General features: G+C 36.8%; 1 protein-coding gene across 5 annotated transcripts in view; it reads left to right on the top strand.

The window, feature by feature from the left end:
- The window catches only part of TCERG1 (transcription elongation regulator 1), a 60,843-nt gene that overhangs the window by 2,208 nt on the left and 38,412 nt on the right, over positions 1-20,223 (top strand). For 3 of the 5 annotated variants that reach the window (XR_003414946.2, XM_027042267.2, XM_015083168.3), the window contains exons 2-8: positions 4,434-4,659; positions 6,903-7,055; positions 7,962-8,391; positions 12,986-13,228; positions 17,556-17,618; positions 18,770-18,970; positions 19,938-20,050. Coding sequence is in view for 4 of the 5 variants with exons in the window: in XM_027042267.2 (XP_026898068.2) it covers positions 4,434-4,659; positions 6,903-7,055; positions 7,962-8,391; positions 12,986-13,228; positions 17,556-17,618; positions 18,770-18,970; positions 19,938-20,050 (1,429 nt within the window). In the remaining variant the exon portion in view is untranslated. The remainder of the gene's footprint in view (positions 1-4,433; positions 4,660-6,902; positions 7,056-7,961; positions 8,392-12,985; positions 13,229-17,555; positions 17,619-18,769; positions 18,971-19,937; positions 20,051-20,223) is intronic. The other 2 variants (XM_027042286.2, XM_027042300.2) reach the window with 1 other exon arrangement.

The raw sequence follows: 20,223 nt of genomic DNA on the forward strand, positions 1-20,223 counted from the left end.
TATTTTTGTCCTTCCTATTAAAGTATTTGCAGCATTGTCTTCACCACTGGGGAGATTGTATATCCTAGGGAGATACATTTGTTCTTGTAAAAAAAAAGAAAGAGAGTCTTCTATTCTTGTAAGGAGCCTTCTGTTTTCCAAAAAGGTTAGAAGTGGTAGGGATGCAAATAACCTACAGTAGACAAAATTTATTTAGAGGTCCAAATGCCACCCGTCCCTTAATGGTTGAAGACCATTAAGAACGCTTTTGTAGAGTCGTATTTGTCTAGATCTTTTATCCAAGGCCTTTGTTTACCTGTTAATACTTTGTCTGATGACAAGGTACTTGGGAGTCTCAATTTCCTCAACTGTAAAATGGGAATAAGAATACACTGGTGCTACCACTAGCCAGCTGCCTTAAACAAGGTATTTTTCTGTGCCATAGTTTCCTTTGTAAAAATGGTGCCAAACTTACCTAACTGGTAAGTTTATGAGGATTGTGAGAACTACAAGAATTAGTACAAACACCATCCATGTAACCGTGCTTGGTATATAGGAAGTACCCAGTTTACATGACTATTGCAAGAGTAATGCTTGAACAGTTACTGTCCTGGGCCCTGGGATGCAGCAGTATGCCAAAGAGGATCTTATATACTAGCGGGTGGAGAGAACACAGAAGTAAACAAGTGAAAGATTTCTTCGTAACATGTATCATAATTGAAAACGCAAATTGGGTTACGAGCCAGAGAGGGACTGGGTTTGGGGTGAGAAAAGAGTTTGAGGTAACATCTGAAGTGAGGCCGAATGAGAAGGAGCCAGTTATGTAGACATCTGGGGTAAAGCATGCCAGGCTGAGGGAACAAGTGCACAGGCTTCAAGGTAATGAACTTTTATTTAAAGTATTTGATCAAAAAATAGGTCGGTAGAGGTCAGGTTATATAGATTCTAATAATAGTAATTATAGTAATGTAGCTAACACTACAGTATAGCTAGCTTTCTCACATTAATGCCATTTAACACTTACTGCTGTTACACTAATGTTATGGCCACAGTAATAGCTCCTGCTTACAGGGGGCTTAAGTGTTAGGTGCTCTTCCAAGTACTTTATTAGTTCATTTACTCCAACTTGAAGTTTCTGGTGAGGTTGTTGGGATGCAACTGCGTGTACAGAGAGCTCAACACGTGTGCTATACATATCTGACATCAGAAGGTGGCACCTTTAGCCTGTTGATGGAGGAAATTCTGTGAATTTTGTCACCATTTTTAGTGGCAGACTTGAAAGTTAAGCTGTCTAGTCAAATTGACATTGCTTTTTGAAGTTGAGCACTGTGCTAGGTAATGATAATTTACTGGGTAGCATATGCTATCCTAAATGCTTCACAGGGATTATCTCACTGAACAGTGAGATAGGAGATAGGTCTTATTTCTCTGCCCCTGCTAATTTACATTAGTATACTAATACTGAGTATACTCAGGCTCAAAAATTATGTAACTAGCCTAACAACAAAAGGCAGAGTCCTGATTTGACTTTTTTGTGATTCAAAAGCCTCACCGCTTAACTTCAGCCTGTAACTAGGAAGTGAAAATCTAAAGAAAGAATTACTGTAAATTTTTCTGAAAAGGGAGAGGCAGATTCAAAGGAAATCAGAAGATTAAGGTACATTATTAACTTGACATTGAAACACAGTATCTTTCCTTGGTGGTTCACTTTTTTTCTGCCCAGGGGTTAAGACTTTCCTGTCTGTCTTTAGGGAGTGTGTATAATATGAAGACTGATTATTTTGATCCCATCCTTACTTCTTTTGCCGTCACCATTATTACCTCATACTTTGCAATCCCGAGTGCAGGATAGTTTGCAAATTTGGTTAAATACTCTTGGAATAGTAGCTCTTGGATGTGTTTACAATCCTAGTGTTCTCATGGAAGTCATACTGGTTCTTAGGATTTTTTTGTGACAGAATTGAACTACAGTGGAAAATTTAGAGAAAGTTCAAAGGATAATCTTAAGCAGAGGGTTGAAGGATGTAGGAAAGTTGGAAGAGCCTGGTGAGAAGAGAGTATGAAAATGATTATTTTCAGATATACATAAGGAATGTAACTATTAATCTCATGGGCACAAAAATGTAAATTTCATATATAAAGAGAGTTATAGTAGCTTCTGAGAAGAATAAGGAAATTATATTAAAAATAATTTTTATAATGTGTATACCCTACTTGTAAGGTAACTTAGGTACAATAGTGCCTAAATATTGGCTTATTCAACGAATATTGAGACCTACTATGTGCTGGGAATATACAGGAGAGCAAGACAGAATTCCTGCTCTAGAGAGGCTTACATAAACAGCATGGTGTAGTGTTTAAGAACTGTTTGCCTGTGTTCAAATCCTGGTTTTACTGCTGAACCAGCTGTGAGGTCTTGGGCAAGTGATACTTCTCTGTGCCTTAGTGTCCTCATCTTTAAAATGAAGTTGATAATGCAGTTGACCCTTGAACAATGTGGAGGTTAGGGATGCTGTCCCACCCCCCACAATTTGAGAATTGAAATATAGCTTTTGACTTCCCCAAGACTTAACTATTAATAGCTTACTCTTGTCTGGGACCCCTTACCCATAACATAAGCAATTGCTTAACATGTATTTTGTATGTTAAATGTATTATATACTGTATTCTTACAATAAAATAAGCTAGAGAAAAAATGTTAAATCACAAGGAAGAGAACATAATTTAGTACTGTACTGAATTTATTGAAAAAAATTCGCCTGTAAGTGGGCCCGTGCAGCTCAAACCTGTTTTGTTCAAGGGTCACCTGTAGCATCCATCTCACAGTGTTAAGATGGTTAAATGAGGGGCACCTGGGTGGCTCAGTCGGTTAAGCGTCCGACTTTGGCTCAGGTCATGATCTCGCGGTCCGTGAGTTCGAGCCCTGCGTCGGGCTCTGTGCTGACAGCTCAGAGCCTGGAGCCTGTTTCAGATGCTGTGTCTCCCTCTCTCTGACCCTCCCCCGTTCATGCTGTGTCTCTCTCTGTCTCAAAAATCAATAAACGTTAAAAAAAAAAATTAAAAAAAAAAGATGGTTAAATGACTTAAAAAGAGCTTAGAGCACTGCCTGATAACATGGTAGCATAAAATATTTTTAACATATTTTTTTGCTTTTAAAAAAAAGCACTTGTGAGAGGAGATAGGTAATACCATTTATGTGATACTTCCTATCTGTTTAAATGCCATGGGAAAAATAAACCAGGGTGATGACCTAGAGGTTGAAGGATGGGATGGGGTTCAGTGTAGCGAAGGGCTTGTCCTTTAGTTAAAGAATATTCATGATCTCTTAAGCTGCTGCCCCCCACCCCCTGTAAAAACTTTGTACTTGGAAGTAATTTCCAAAAGTTGCAAAAATGAAGTTAATACACTTAGGGTTAATATTTTACCTCTCTGCCTTATTATTTGCACGTATGCATGTTCTCTTTTACTCTGAACCATTTGAGGGTAAGATATAGTTAAGTGTCTGTTTTCTAAGAATGGACATACTCTCCTCTCTAATGATAAGTTATCAACTTCATAAATTTACACATATAACAGTACTTACTCTCCATATCCCAGCGTTGCCCATTACTTCACTATATCCTATTAGCAGTCTTCTCTCTAGTACCGAATCCAGTCTAGAGTTAGTATTGTGTTGTCATCTCTTTAGCGTCATTTAAAATCTACGACATTTCCACAGCCTTCCTTTGTCTTTTATGTATAACATTGACATTTGTGAAGAATACAGCCCTCATTCTCCCTTTTTAATGGAACATTCCTCATTTTGCATTTGTCTAATATTTCCTCATTATTAGATTGAGGTGCTTGGAATAGGTGATTGTGTATCCCTCTCAGTCCCTTGGTGTCCATTTGTCCATTTACCTATCTATTTATTTATGAGAGAGAGATAGTGAGAGAGCGAGAGTGTGCTCGCATGAGCCGGGAGGGCAGAGGGAGAGGAAGAGAGAATCTGCAGGCTCCACATCCTGCGAGGAGGTGGACATGGGGCTCCATCTCACTACCTTGAGATCATGACCTGAGCCAAAATCCAGAGTCCAAAGCTCAACTGACTGAGCCAGCCAGGTGCGCCCCCATTTATTCTTTTTAGGTGATAATAATTTTGATCACTTGGTCAGGGTGTTGCCCAGTTTCCCTAATATGTAGTTGATGTTTCTTCATCCTGCCCTGCAACTGAAAATAGCATGTGGGGAGACATTTTAAGACCATCAGATATCATCCTTACCCAGATTTCCTCCTGGATTTGGTGACCACTGATCATTCTTACTGATGCACTTTTTACCACGATGGTTGTGAAATGATGACTTTCCAGCTCCACTTGATCTTAAGGGCCTCTTAAGTTTGATTTTAATTAGAGATGAATAGCTATATTTTATATGTTTGAGAAGGAAAAATTTATACATTGCTTTCCCACACAGGATGGCTCAACAGCAGGCCTTGAGGTTCCGAGGCCCGGCTCCCCCACCAAATGCAGTGATGCGAGGCCCACCACCTCTCATGCGACCTCCTCCCCCTTTTGGTATGATGCGAGGCCCTCCACCACCACCTCGGCCCCCCTTTGGACGTCCTCCTTTTGATCCCAATATGCCGCCAATGCCTCCTCCAGGAGGGATTCCTCCACCAATGGGCCCTCCACATCTCCAGGTAAAGAATGTAGAAGTTGTCATTTGTTTGTCAGTGTCAGTATTGATATTGTGTATGAGTTTTGCTTAAAAACTTGTTCTTAGTTTCATTTATAGGAAAATGGGAGCTAAAGAGAACATCCATATGTAAATGTGTTGCTCCAAAAGCAGTAGTAACAACATAATTAGTACAGAAATTCTGAACGGGAATTTATTAGATGGTGAAAAACCATAGAAAAACATACATATAAAACTAGGAATCAGTAGGGTAGTTCTTACCTGCCTTATATCTTGAGAATTGTCTCTAGTAATCTGTCTTTATGGGAAACGAAGTTTGAAATATTAATACATAGAGTGGGGGATAATATGTTTTCAATGATAAATGTTGCCAGTAAGTATTTAAATATTATGAAGTATTTGTATTTCTGAGCAGTTCTCCCAGGAAAATGATGCCTAGGATAGAATTTAGATTTTGTCTCCCTGGGGGAAAAGTAGGGTTATCTTACAATTTTAGAAATAGAATTATTGTGGGATTTCCTTAAATAAAAACTTTTCTGGTATTTTAACCTGAAGCATAATATTCTACTCTAGTTTATGTAGACTCAGTTATCTGTCTGAAATGATGTCATGAAGGTATCAAGTCTCAAATGTCTACTTTTGAGAATGTATTCTTTTTGTTTGAGTATATATCTTTGTTTTCTTACTTTATCCAGTCTGCACACCCCTGAAACCAAATAAATACAGTGCTGTCATCTGCCCTCCATTTGCTTGGATAATCAAGAATGAACTTACTAAAAATAGAAAAGGGTAATGATGTAACATTTAAGCGATGTTAACTCAGTGTAGATAGGGTTATATTTATGGAAGAGACACAAAATTTTAATATTTTGCTTAATAATTGTATTGCCTTCCAAGTAATGAATAGTTCCTACCCCCACCCTTAAACAAAATGTTAAATGCTTTTATATTTCCTTGAAGATTAGAAGAAATCACTTTTTGACCTACTGACTGTGGTATAACTTGTTATAGGTGGATTTTTTCTTATTTGTGCTTTCAAGAGTTAAATCTACTTGTAGAATATTGTAAAATGTAATGGACTGATGTAACCCTCTAATGGAAATAAATCAGAAGTTGTAATGCGATACTTTCTAATGTTGTGAACCTTTTCTTGTTCTCCGTGGATAATTGTGTGGTTTTACTTTAAATCCAAATGATTTCCAGCTCACGGTGCATGAGACCTATTTGGGGTGGTTATTTCAGAGAACATGGGTCTGTGTGCTGATGCTGGAAAGACATGAAACTGAATCCAGAAAAACCTGGAGTATGGAAAAGAAGACATTTTTAGGAAAAGGAAATGCATTTTCACATTATTATAGTGTCCATTGCATGGCACAGAATAAGATGCTTTGAATAATTGAATTTTAATGTTACTCATAAATTATAGAGGAAATCTTTTTAGTTCCTTTTCAGAATCTGTTTTTAAATGTCAGGCCACTTTTCTGCTAAGATATAGCAGTTTCAGTTAAATTGTTTGGTTGAGGGTCTTGTGTCTGCAGTCATTGAAGAATGACAGTGAAGGAATTATCAGAGATAGGATTGGATCAGTAATGGCTCCAGGATTTTTTTTTAATTATAATGTTATGTCATTTAAATTCTTATTTTCCACTAAAAGTAAAATGGGTAACTATTTGATTGTGTCTTTTAAAGTTACTGATGTTTATGTGTTTGAGCTACATTATTAGTATTGCTTCAAAAAATAGAAAATGACGAATATTTTCCTAGCTTATAGTTGCTTCTTACGGGAAAAGAGAATAAAAGGGTTAGGTAGAGCCGATTTTTCTTTTCTTAGAAAATTATTTATAAAATAATGTTTCTGTTATGGTTGGTTCCTGCGATAGGTGACCTATGGAGGCATTGGTGTGCCTAGTGTTAAACAAGATCTATGACTCATTTTTTTCCTTTTGAAAAGTAGCCAGTGCCCACTGTATGAAATATGCAGTTAAAGTGTAAAGAATAAAGCAAGATTCACCCATAATGCTATTCACCCTGTTAGTATTTTCATATATTTCCTTCTAGTGTGTTTAGTAGTCATCTTTGTTAAAGAGTAACTTCTATAACCTTGATGAATATATTTGCATGGACTAGTTTTTACTAGTAGAGTGAAACTAGTTTCTCTTATAGTACTTGATGTTTGGGTAGAATTTACTAATTTGAAGGTAAAAAAGAGAAGTACAAATGACCATTATTATTGTTGTTAATTAACAGAGACCACCTTTTATGCCTCCACCCATGGGAACCATGCCTCCTCCTCCGGGTATGATGTTTCCACCAGGAATGCCTCCTGTGACTGCTCCTGGTACTCCAGCACTGCCTCCTACTGAGGAGATATGGGTTGAAAATAAAACTCCAGATGGGAAGGTAAATTATAAAGTATATTTAGGTTGTGATCTTGGTGACAAGAGTAAAAGTTAAGAGTTCTGGCAGGTGGAGATCAACGACAGTATCCTTGAGCCAATTAAAATGAGTCTCAGATAAGCACTGGATAGGGTAGAACTCAAGAAAGGCTCACTGGATTAGACTTCTGCACAGACATAAGGTTGTCTGGAGTGCTTGTATATGTTCATCTGTGATTCTGAGTCCCCAAAGTAACTCTGAGGTTTAGTGTTTGCCAGGAGGACTTCTGGAACTCAGCATATAAGAGTACTCACAGCTAAGACTAATTACAGTGAAAGGATCCAAAGCAAAACCAGCAAAGGAAAAAAGGTACATGGGGCAAAGACTGGAGGAGACCAAGCACAAGCTTCTAAGAATCCTGTCAGTGGAATTACATAGGACATGTTTAATTCCTCCAGCATGGAATGGTTACAACATGTGTGAAGTGTTGTCTACCAAGGAAGCTCACCTGAGCCAAGGTGGTTGTGGGTTTTCAGGGAATGATGGGAACCCTCTTAAAATTCAGGTTTCCAAATGCCAGTCACATGCCAGCTTTGCAAGCAGGGCTTTCTGAAGAGAGCATTCTAAGGCCTGCTTTTAACTTTCCGCATAAAATAGAACCTCGATTTTCCTTTTTGTGTTAAAAATATAGTGTGCTCATTATAGAAAATTAGGGGAAGGGGGAGAAGGGGGAAATTACTTAATAGTTTCATACCTATCATTACCTATGGTTTCAACAGCCAGTTTCTCTTCTCTAAGCTTTTTTTCCCTCTTTTCTAAGTTTTTTTTTTTTTTCTTTTAATGCTTCTTAAGAGAAGGTATAGTTGCATTAGTGTTTTTTAATGATAGTTGACAGATTCTGGGATACCAATGATTTTGCTTCCTCTGCAGGTTTATTATTATAATGCTCGGACACGTGAATCTGCATGGACCAAACCAGATGGAGTTAAGGTTATTCAGCAGTCAGAACTGACACCTATGCTTGCAGCCCAGGCTCAGGTTCAGGCCCAAGCCCAGGCGCAGGCCCAGGCGCAGGCCCAGGCTCAAGCGCAGGCTCAGGCGCAGGCACAAGCACAAGCGCAGGCGCAGGCCCAGGCCCAGGCCCAGGCTCAGGCCCAGGCCCAGGCGCAGGCACAAGCACAGGCTCAGGCGCAGGCGCAGGCACAGGTGCAGGCGCAAGTACAAGCACAAGCAGTAGGAGCTTCCACCCCTACAACCAGTAGCCCAGCACCTGCAGTGTCCACTTCAACATCATCATCCACCCCATCCTCTACCACTTCTACCACAACAACTGCCTCTTCGGTTTCGCAGACAGTATCAAGTGAGTACCAGCCAGCATGTATTTTCATTTAGGGGTTAGAGAAATGGACAGGTAGGGACTGCATTGCAAAATGATCCTAGTGTTTCAGGTATTATCCTTCATGTTACTTAAAATACATTTTTGACATTAAGCCTTTTGGGTTAAAAAAGAACAGAAATTTCCATTAGTAGAAGAAATTATTTGTCCTGTTGGAATTCACAGAGCTAAACTAGGAAGTGCAGAGTAGCTATCCATCTTGACCAAGTAATAACGCTGGGTGCTGTGGGGTTTGTAACATAAGTAGAAGTCTTGGTTCCTGTCTCCCAGGGCTTCCAGTTTTTCTAATTGAGGCAAGAATAATGCATGTGAAACAATTAGAGAGTAGTGTGCACAGCTATACGGTGAAAATAGAAGATGCAGGAATTTAAGAAAAGGGAGAGACAAGTAAGTGGGTGGACTGTGGGTATTGAGGTTGATCGTGAAGGATGTGCAGTAGGATTTGAGTGGATTTGAAAGTAAAGACCGGTCTTTCAGGTAAGGGGAACATCATAAACAAAGGTCAGGAGATGAGGATAAATGCAGTTTATTGGATTGTTAAGAAGCTCTTCTGAGGTGGGGAGGGGGAGTTATATTGGTTAACAGATTAAGAGTGAGACCAGGTTACAGAGAGTTTTAAGAACCAGGCAAATGGGTGAGGTGAGCAGGTTCCAGGGTCTAGCATAAGTGTTCTGGAAGATTTTTCTGCTGTTCTTTTTTTTGGGTGAGGGGTAGTATTGAAATAAGGGGAAGTTAGTAGGAACTTTTCAGTAATCTCATTTAGAGGTAGGTAGGTTTTAGAATGGGATATGGGCAGATGAATGAGGAGTGGAGATAGAAGCAGTCAGAAGGGTAAGAGAATTTTCAGGTATAATGTCACAGAGGCCTCAAGGTTAGACTTTTTCTAAAAAGATGACAGGGATTAATAGATTTTAGGAATGGGGAGAGAAGATTTTATTAATTTGTTTGAAACAATTGTCATTAATATGTATACTATTAGCTTTGGGAGATTTCTGTTTATATATATGTTTTATATATTTTTATGTATCTTTTTAATTTATAGGCTGAGATTGAAGTCCAAAATATTTAAATAATGATTTTATTGATATGATTATTTGTTATGATACTGGTATGAAGATGCATAGTTATTCCTATAGGTGATTAGAAGTTGGATTATCTTGCTACCTCGATAATAGATGAGAATAAGAAAAGTGCCCTAGCTTCAGGGACTTGGGAATTATTAGTGTATTTTATCCTGAAAGAAATTTGTAAATGAGAGAGATTCATAGTAGATTCAAATTTTATCGCATTTGATTGACAGAAAAAGTGAGGAAGTAAGGTATACCTAATATGGAGACAATTAAAAAAAATTTTTTTTTTGATCTTTATTTATTCTTGAGAGAGAAACAGGATGTGAGCAGGAGAGGAGCATAGAGAGAGGGAGACAGAATCTGAAGCAGGCTCCAGGCTCTGAGCTGTCAGCACAGAGCCTGACACGGGGTTCGAACTCACAAACCGCGAGATCGTGACCTGAGCCGAAGTTGATGCTCAACTGATTGAGCCACCCAGGCGCCCCTGGAGACAGTTTTTTAATGGCTGCACTTGATATTTTTTTAACAGCTTGGGGGAAAATGCACTTAGTAGGGAGATGTAAATAATGCTTTATAAGTCTTTTCTTTCTTAGCTAAGGTGAATTCTGATAGAGAAGTGTAACGGTGACCATAGCCAGCTGACTGAGGGGCTTTGCCATTTTAGAGGCTAGTGCTTCTAAAAACCTGTGTGGTAAGGCAGGAAACTGCCAGTTTTTATGGAGTACCTGTTGTGGTAATGGCAGAAAGGGATTAATAAAAGCGTTGCAGTTCTATGTGGAGGCTCTGTGTTGTTTATGCTTTGTTTGCTTTCTTCTTAGGAAGGAGAAATAGTAGTACTTTGTTTTAAGGAAGGTTGGAGGTGAAATAATTTAACTGTCCTATATTCCATTTCTGTGTTGGAATGGTCTGTCCATATAGGCCCATAGCTGTCTTGCTGTTATGAGCTGTTCTATTCAGAACTCCTTTTTGTCCTTTTTTGCACTGCACTTCAGTGATTGGGAGGCCTTTATTCTAAGAACAGAATAGCAAAAGGGTGTTCTTTTTACTGCCTTTAAACATTAATTTTGATGTTCTGAGTATTCCTGACGTCTGTTTTTATTTCACTTGGTTCAGTATCCTGAAGTGTTGTCCTACTGCAATCTTAGTATTTCTCCATCTGTTGCACTCGCTTGTCTTTTTTCATTAAGATCTGAGGCTGGATAAGTAGTATATTTTGAGGCCTAGCATTTTACTAGTTATTTTAGCAAAAGGAGTTGGTAGGAATTTTTCTGAGCATTAAGTCCTAGCTACCATTCTCCTAGTTTCCCATTTAATTCTTTCATTGCCTTTATCTCTGTCCTTTCATGACTCATGGCCACTAATCAAATTTAGAAAATCCTGTGTCAGCAGGAGGAATGGGTTGAGTGAATAAATTTTTGCCATCTCCATTGGTGTTCTTTTCTGCTTGAAATTTGATGCTTTTGTAACTCCTGTTCTTTCCTGACTACAGTATTTTTTTTATCTTACCTCTGGTAAGATTACCTCTAGTAATTATATCTAAATATTATTACCATAACATAAAAAAAAATGTAACTGTATGAACTGCAGTATAGACCTGTGGGTAAATGAAAATAAAAATGAAGAAATTTATATTTTAGCCCCAGTTGAGCATAAACTCATTTTATCCGGTGCAAGTTTGTGAAAAATGCTGATGAAATCCTGCTTCTCAGGGAAGTTGGGAAGAATAACTAGATATATTTTCAGCCATTACAGTAGATTACAAATGCTAAGTGGTATATTTATGGGACTGGGCAAATGTTGCATGTAATTTGTATTTTTCACACTGTTATAAAATTATATTAATATGATACTGTACCCTAAGGCTAGGTCTATGCTAGACCAACAATTCATTCCTGGGCCCCTGAAGATACTTGTTTGGCCCTGCTGTCTATTTAGCCAAGGTGAGTCCCTCATTAACAAGTATGAAATTGCTCACATCTTCCCAGCCTAAGTGAGTTTTTCATTATTAGGAGCTGAAAAAAGATACAAATTTTGTCAGTTGGAGTATTGGGTGGCTTGTATTAAACAGTGCGCTTTCCCTTAGGATAAAATTGGCATACAGATTGGGAATGCACAGTTTTATTTTATTTGATTTGATAAATTCATTCTTAGTCCAGTACAGGTAGTTTGAAATTTTTCTCTACATCAAAAACAAAACAAAACAAAACAAAACAAAAACCCATGAAATATTTGTTACCAATGAATTACCAAAAATGAGTTTTGTGTTAGAACTAAATGGGTTATAAAATTACAAAACTGTTTTATAATATTTGAGTACTGTAACTTCTGAAGTATAAAATACATATTTTATTTTTTGGTCACAGTTTGATTTTAAATGTGATAACTAAAGATGAAATGTTTTATTTTTGATACTTAAAAAGAACATATTGGAAATAAATTATCCCAAATTTCACATTCTCCTGGTCTCTCACACTGGAAACCTGAGTTATTATTATTATTATTATTATTTTTTTTTTTTTTTTTTACCTTCTTATTTTGAAATAACTGTAGAGAAACCCAACTTGTTTTTTACTCCATTTGTTCATAGTCATTAGTCACTGCATATCTTTTTCTCTCTGTTCTTCTTGTTTGGACAATTCCAGATAGGTTGAAATTGATTTTCCCACCTCTGTTCTTGCTTTCCTTCCTGTTCATCTGCCAGGTTAATTCATCAAATGAACACTGATTAATTCTCTTCCATACAGAAACCTTCATTTTGCCTCCCCTGCACCCCTTTTACATTCATGAAGTCGCACAAATAACACATGAATGCATTCTTATAAAAAAATTAAACTCTAATGAAGGATATGTAGCAAAATGTGAAAGGCATGCACAGATGTAATGAGTACATACATGTTGGTGTGCATTCTTCTAGGTCATTTCTCTACATTTACATAATTTCTTCCTTTCCCTACCCAGTAAAGTGCAGACTCCTTAGCCTTCTGTCAAAGCCTTCTCCTTTATGCCTCTGGTCTGCTTTCCAGCCATAACTCACTGGTTCTTTTGGTATGCCTATTGTTTTACTAGTTGACTGCTTGCCTTGTATTTTCTAAACAGTTCCCTTTTGCTACCTCCTCTTGGCTTTTTACGCACTTTTCCCACCACTTACGTATTTTCTCCTTCCACTCTGTCATTGTCCTTGTTGAAATCCTAATCTTTCAAGGCCTATCATCACACTATATAATTTTTTCTGTACCCTCTTACAGTTAGAAATGGTCTTTGCGTCTTGATTTATACTCCTATACATTTATCGCATTTCACTTTATATTTTAGTTAATTTTTATATTTCATTTAACTTCAAGCTTCTTGAAGACAGAGACCTTTTTACAAATTTCTTGCAGTGCATGGAATGGGCTCTTAAATACTTAACTGAATGAGTGAATGATGAATGAATATAGTGAAATGGTTTATGAAGGAATGATACATATTTTTGTTTTATCTTTTATCAGCACCCACAACACAAGATCAGACCCCAAGTTCTGCTGTTTCAGTTGCCACGCCTACAGTTAGTGTTTCAACTCCTGCTCCTACAGCCACACCTGTGCAAACTGTTCCCCAGCCGCACCCCCAGACGTTACCTCCTGCTGTTCCTCACTCAGTACCTCAGCCAGCAGCAGCAATACCTGCTTTTCCACCAGTCATGGTACCTCCGTTTCGTGTTCCCCTTCCTGGCATGCCAATTCCGCTTCCAGGTAAATGAATGGGTGAGAATAGTCCTTCTAGCTATGTTTTCATATTGTCAGTTAGTTTGTTCTCATGTGTCTGTTGCATTTAAAATTTGCCTTGAATCTCACCTGTTTGAAATGTTTTTAAAAGATTCATGGCTAACGGCAATATTTTCTCTTCAGTTTTGGTAAATGTCCTTTTTTTGTTGTTGTTTACATGTCTTAAAATTAGAGCCACATTTGAAGCTACACTCATTTTTGGATAATGGCCTCAATGAATTAAAAATGATCATCTTTTCCTGTAACTATGTTCAAATGCAATTTTTTTTAAAGGATTGAGTCTGTAAAATTGAGAAATTACAAGTTATTAATAGCTGATACTAAGTGATTTTCTATACTGTACCCTGTTCTAAGCACTTTACATGTGATAACTCAGTTTAATTTTTGCAATTATCCTAGGAGGTAGGTACATAGACAGGCTAAATTACTTGCCCTTGATGCATAGCTAATGAGTGATGGTGTTGGGATTTGAGCTGGGTGCTCCAGACCCAAATACCATGCTCTTAATAACTGTTTTACTGGGAGGAAAGTGTTAGTCACCTAACTACAAGAAATTGATCTAAAGCAAAGCCAGAACTTAACCCTTGTAACAGTTGTGAAGGGAAGTATAACCTGCACCGTGTAAACATTTAAGCAATTCTAGTGAGATTGTGGAGTAGAATTTTCCCCGTAGGGATTAAACAGTGACAGTGTTGGGCATCCTAATTTGAATGCATTTGTTGTTGACAAACACGTTTATCCCTTAATCCATGTCTGTTCTCCTAGTATTACAACTGGAAACTTTTGACGTAGAGACCTCGTGTTCACAGTTTTTGCTGTGAAGTTTGTGGCAAAGATGAATAGAATGTAGGCCTCTTGTCTCCCGTTTTCACATTCCTCCCACTATTATTGCCACTTTATTGTACTAGTTTTTATGTAAGAAGAGAGTTGTACTACATCCGTTTCTTAGATTTGCACATATTTTAATTATAACTGCTTTTCTAATTGTCTTTTTCCTTGTGCCTGCTTGGAAAAGAGGCAGTCACTTAGATTTTATGCCTTAGCAAGAAAGAAAAACCAAAATTCTAAGAATTAGTGGTGTTTTTTTTTCCCTATAGGAAAACCTTTTGCACATTGTTAATGTAGTGTCAGATAATGCCCAATATGTGATGTTTTCAGAAACTCATATCACTTGAAAGAAAGTAAGAGGGAACCCAGAAAGTTTCCTCATACTAGGGATCACCCTTTTTCTAAATTAAATTTAAGACAAGCTTTTGGGTACCCTTTGGATATACTTTTTGTAGAAAACTAAGTGATACATGGAGAATAGCTTGACATTGGTCATAGCCTCTCACAGTCTTGGTCAGGGATAGTATTCAGACCAGATACTGGATTCTGAATGATCTCAAGGAGCATGGGGTTGTTAATTCTGTAGAGAGGAGATTGAGAGGTAGCATAGTAATGTTGCTGAAGTAATTGAGAGGCTTACTAAAAGGACTTTGTTTTGCTTTGAAGTTTCTCAACAGGACCAGTGGGTGAAAGGTCAGAGTAGCAAAAATTCATTTCTATAGAATGTTGAATTTTGTTACAATAAAATCCCTTCACTTATATCTCTGTTTTGATGTCATGGTCTTCTCTGACCCTTACCCCCACTTTAAAGTTTAGAACAGATGGTGGTGACCATTTGAGCAGATGAGGTGGCACCTATGAAGTTTGGCAGTAACAGGCATTTAGTTAATGGCAGCCACTAATGTCATTTTGTAGGTCATTTGGAAGAGACCTTGAGTTAGATAATCTGTAAAATTTTGTCCAGGTTGCCAAAGATTCTTTAAGGAGAGTTAATGTCTTCTAGAAAGTAATCATAATATTTGTTTATATAGTAAGTCATCTTTGATACTAATGTTCATTTTCTCATTCTCCCTTTTTTTTGTAAGATTTTATTTTTATTTTTAAGTAATCTCTACACCCAATGTGAGGTTTGAACTCACACCCCAACATCAAGAGTCGTACGCTGTACTGACAGAGCCAGCCAGGTGCCTCTCCTATTCCCTTTTAATTCGGTTCTCCAAGGTGCTTTAGTGAAAAAGAAAGAAAGGGAATACTTGTTTTTTTTTTCCTTCCCAAATCTTTCATATATGATGGGATTGATCTCTTTTTCTATCATTTTTTTTTCTTTTTATCAATTTGGCAGTAAGGTGACAGGAAAGATTTAGATATAATTTATCTTGGAGTTTTAAGTTCTATCTGTAATAGCAATGTATGGCTCTACTGAGAATGATTAAGGAAGGGATTGTCAAACAAGATAAGGGAAAGGAGTGGAAGAATTGTAGGTGAAGTACAGGAATAAGATTTGGAATTGGGGATAGTAAATTGGATTAGAATTCTAGCACGTCTTCTAAGACTATAAAATCTTAATTTGGAATTTAAGAAACTTACTGTCAGTGACATCAGAACTATTCAAAATGCTAAATGGAATATTCTAATTTCCTAGTAGAACACAGTTTGAGGATAAAGTTACAGGAAAATTGAACAGATGTTCCCTTGAAATAGAAGGTTAAACATTTAGATATGTGGTAATTTTGTGACTCTTTTGTATGTAATCACCCTCAAAGAAAACGTGAAGTTTATCTTATGTTTTTAGCACGAGAAGAAACATAATATGACCTTTCAGTATGGTTTATGTGTTGTTAGTCAAATACAGGAGTTTTGTGTTGGCCCAATTTATGTTTAACAATGGCGGTTAGGCCTAAATATGAATAGATTTGGTTTTCTTCTGTTTAAGTTGAATAGTTAAAATTACTTTTTGGGGGGATGGTTTTGGAGAACATTTTTTGAGAATAAAGTTCATATAGTCTAAGAATTAAATTTCCAGTGCTTGCTTAATAGTTTCAGTGGTCCTGCAGATGGCAGTATTTATACTAATTTAAACTTTTTATGTGCTGTAACTTCCTTAACCAAATGAATTTTTCCATTGCTTTCTTACAACATCAGGGAAAACAAAATTATACATATAACTTAACTCAGCATGCTTTTATGATCCAGTGCTTTTGTTTTCATTTCAGAGTTAATAGAAAGTTTAGCTTTAATATTCTTTATTTAAAATAGTAATTAAGAAATTAAAGACATTTTTCGAAAACTGGCAGTATTTTTGTGTGTGTGTGCGTGAACTTAGGTGCATTATTTACAAACCCAGGGGTTTAATTTCAATTTTCACCTCTAAGTTAAGAGAAATTTCTTTTCCTGTACTTTAGTGGGGCAAATAGTATATTATTTTGAATTTTTATTGGTACCAAACTAGGTTTAGTTTTTTCAGCCAAAACAAATAGAAATTATAATTCAATCCCTGAACCCCCTTTCCTCCTGCCTTTGGCCTTTTCTTTTAAAAAAATTTTAAATTCACACTTCATTTTGGATTTCTTCAATTAATCAGTCTTAGTTTTCCAGCTTTCCCTTTCATTCCCTTTTTATCACCATTGTAATGCATCATGATGAGTCTTCATTCTTCTAAGAACTGTACGTAATTTCCATTCTTTAATACAAGTGCTACTCCTTTAGTTGGCTTACATAATAGAGGTTTCTGAAGCAATCAGCCCATGTAGTCATTAATGATACTAAAGGGGCTCTCTTTATGTTTACATTTAGCCTGCTTCAACATTGTTTCAAGCCTGTGACGTTCCCCAGAGCAGGCAGTAAACATGGATATTTTGTCATTAGCTGAATGCTACCCTTCTCTTCATCTATGCCCATTTATTTAAAATGTTATTTGCAGTGGAATATTTGAATCCATCTCATACCTTACTGTCTTCCTTTCTCTCGCACCCCTCTTTGTCCTATCTTACTCTTGTTCTACTTCTGCATGGTTACGCTCCGTGCCTCAGCTTCTGCATGTAGTTCCCACTTAGCAGCACAGAGAAAGTGTCTTGTCAGTGTCATGCTGCATCTGCCTTTCACTGGTATCTAAGCAACAGCAGCATGGGTTTGATGTCCTGTGGGGGAATGTCCCACGTGAGAACTTGTTACGTCTGTATAATGAAGGGGCTTCCTTCATTGAATTTAAACTCTTGAGACTCCTTCAAATATTGTCAGAGCTGGTTTGATAAAAAGGTAATTGATGCTATAATTTAGAATTAGTTATCCTTAGATTTGGCACTACTTCCCACAAAATGTCACACACAAAGAAATTTTACTCCATTCTTGGTCTTTTTCATTGGAAATAGCATCCTAAATTGTAGTGGTCAATTATTTCCCTGAATCCCAGTGGTAGCCGACATACCATGGCAGCTTTCCAACGTATGCTTGCTTATCCATTTTACAGGTGTAGCAATGATGCAAATAGTCAGCTGCCCGTATGTAAAGACAGTCGCTACCACCAAGACCGGTAATTTTTAAAACCATCTTAGTTTGTTTTGTCTGTAAGTTGGCATGGTAGTGAATGTTGTTGTTTATCCTTTTTATTTATTTACTTTTGCCCAAGTGAGTGGATTTTTTTATATTTTTCTTTTTAATGAGCAGTATAAATGCAGTTGTCATATTTGGCCAACACTTAATTTTCCCGATTGCCTGTAGTATTAGCTTCTTTGGTTCACAAAAGCAAATAAGGTCAGATCACTTTATATCTTAATTTTTGTAATAAGTGTAAACAACTTCATTCTCATACTCATAACATTTAATTTTGTTATTTTGATCTGTGTTTTTAAGTTAAATATAAAAAAATCATTTCCATGTGTAAAGTGATGTGATTATGCTTGCATGCTAGTGAGTATATGTGTGTGAATATTTGTGTGTGTAGTATAAATTTACATTGTAAAGTTATTGAAGATAGCTGCCTGGAACTTAAATCCTAGAAGAGGCTTTGAGGGTTTTTGTTCAATTTGGATTCATATATCCTTAATTATTTGTGTAATATCAGCTTGTTTAGCTGTATTGTAAAAGAATATTAACCTTGGCTTATCTTTTAAAAAAATAGAAGAAATGACCTTTTTTAAGGAAAAGACTAAACTGACAAAACACTTAAAAAGGACATTGGACTTAATCACTTATCTGTTGAAGTAGATTTGATAATGAACTCAGTCTTTTACTTTAAAACTGAGAATTTTATTCGTACCCTTCTAGGTACCTTAGAACTAGGAAATAATTTTGCTTCAGGAAATATGCTCAGGAGATATGCTTGTTACCTTGATTTCATTACAATTTGAGAAATCCTTTATAAAAATACATTTCTAGTCACATGTAGAGAATGTGTCATGATTTTTATAGTTTATGGTTAAGACTTCATCTTAAATGTGACCCGAATTTTTGACTGTTCTTAAGTTACTTCTTGAGTTGATTTTCTGAATCTAACTGAATTTAGACTTTAGAACTGAACAGGGAAATAGCATTAAGTGATTCACGTTTTATATGATTTGTTTTTGTTCCAGCTTGCTCATTCATTTATTAATATTTAATAGAAAGATTTAGCTCGTATCTTAGAGTTTTATTTTGCATTGCAGTTTGATGCTTGGACCTAACTGCTGCTGCTTCTTCTTTTAGGTGTATTGCCAGGAATGGCCCCTCCTATCGTACCTATGATCCATCCCCAGGTTGCTATTGCGGCTTCACCTGCTACCTTAGCTGGAGCAACAGCAGTTTCTGAGTGGACTGAATATAAAACAGCCGATGGAAAGACATACTATTATAATAATAGAACATTAGAATCAACCTGGGAAAAACCCCAAGAACTAAAGGAAAAAGGTATAGTTTTCATGACTTGTTGAGACGTAGTAAAAACTGGGATGCTATTAATAGAGTGCTGTTTGAAATTCTGAGTTACTTCCTTTTTAGCACATTTGCAGGATTTGCTAATTCTGCAGTTGTTGGATTCTTTATTTTTACCGAATTCATAAGCATGTATTTATTTAAAAAGCCAGTTCCACTTCCATGTTTGTGATTTTTCCGTCCATCTTAAATTACACATACATCCACACACATAGATTTTTTTTTCTCTTGTCAGGAATTACATAATTATTCCGTTGTGTAATTACTGACATTGGTAGTATATTGAAATATGTATATTGTATGTGTCCTGAAGAAAACAGGAAGCCCTTGAAGTCTTGGATGAAGAAGACTCAAAATTTTCTTACCACCAGTTCCTGTTTCTAAGTATCTTAGTATCTCATCCCTTTCAACAGAGTGACTCATTGCTACAAATGATACGTGAATGACTTGAAATACTTCATATCTCTCTGAAATGAGTGGTTCTTTTTGAGTGACAGTTTTCTCATGGTATAGTGAGGAGTTTGAAGTTTACCAGTGCTTTAGGTTGAAATTGATGATGATACAGAGAAGAACATTTCATCTTTGTGGTTAATAACTTCTAGTTCTGAATATCCTTTTTTTTTAAAATTTTTTTAACATTTTATATTTATTTTTGAGAGAGAGAGAGAGAGAGAGAGAGACAAGAACACAAGTGGGGGAGGGGCAGAGAGAGGGAGACACAGAATCCGAAGCAGGCTCCAGGCTCTGAGCTGTCAGCACAGAGCCCGATGTGGGGCTCGAACCCACAAATCGTGAGATCATGACCTGAGATGAAGTCAGTTGCTTAACCGACTGAGCCACCCAGGTGCCCCTAGTTCTGAATATCTTACCTGCTTAGTCTCTGAAAGTTCTTGGAAAGTTACACCAAAAACCAACAAGTGACATTGTCTTAACTTTGTAATAGAAAAATTAGAGGAGAAGATTAAAGAGCCAATTAAAGAACCTTCTGAAGAACCTCTGCCAATGGAGACGGAGGAGGAAGACCCTAAGGAAGAGCCAATAAAGGAGATAAAGGAGGTAAAGGGCCACGACCCGTTAACCTGGGAGCCAGAATTAATTGTTGGGTACAATTTACTTGTAATTTGAAAACGTATCTGATACAGTTTCACTTAATTGTTATAATCTTATTTCTGAAATTTTAGGGTTCTTTGAAGTTTGTCATATAGTTTTTCCTTTGAAAATTGTGTTAA

The sequence above is a fragment of the Acinonyx jubatus genome, chromosome A1, assembly GCF_027475565.1.
Source record: "Acinonyx jubatus isolate Ajub_Pintada_27869175 chromosome A1, VMU_Ajub_asm_v1.0, whole genome shotgun sequence".
In the NCBI taxonomy this organism is placed as follows: Eukaryota; Metazoa; Chordata; class Mammalia; order Carnivora; family Felidae; genus Acinonyx; species Acinonyx jubatus.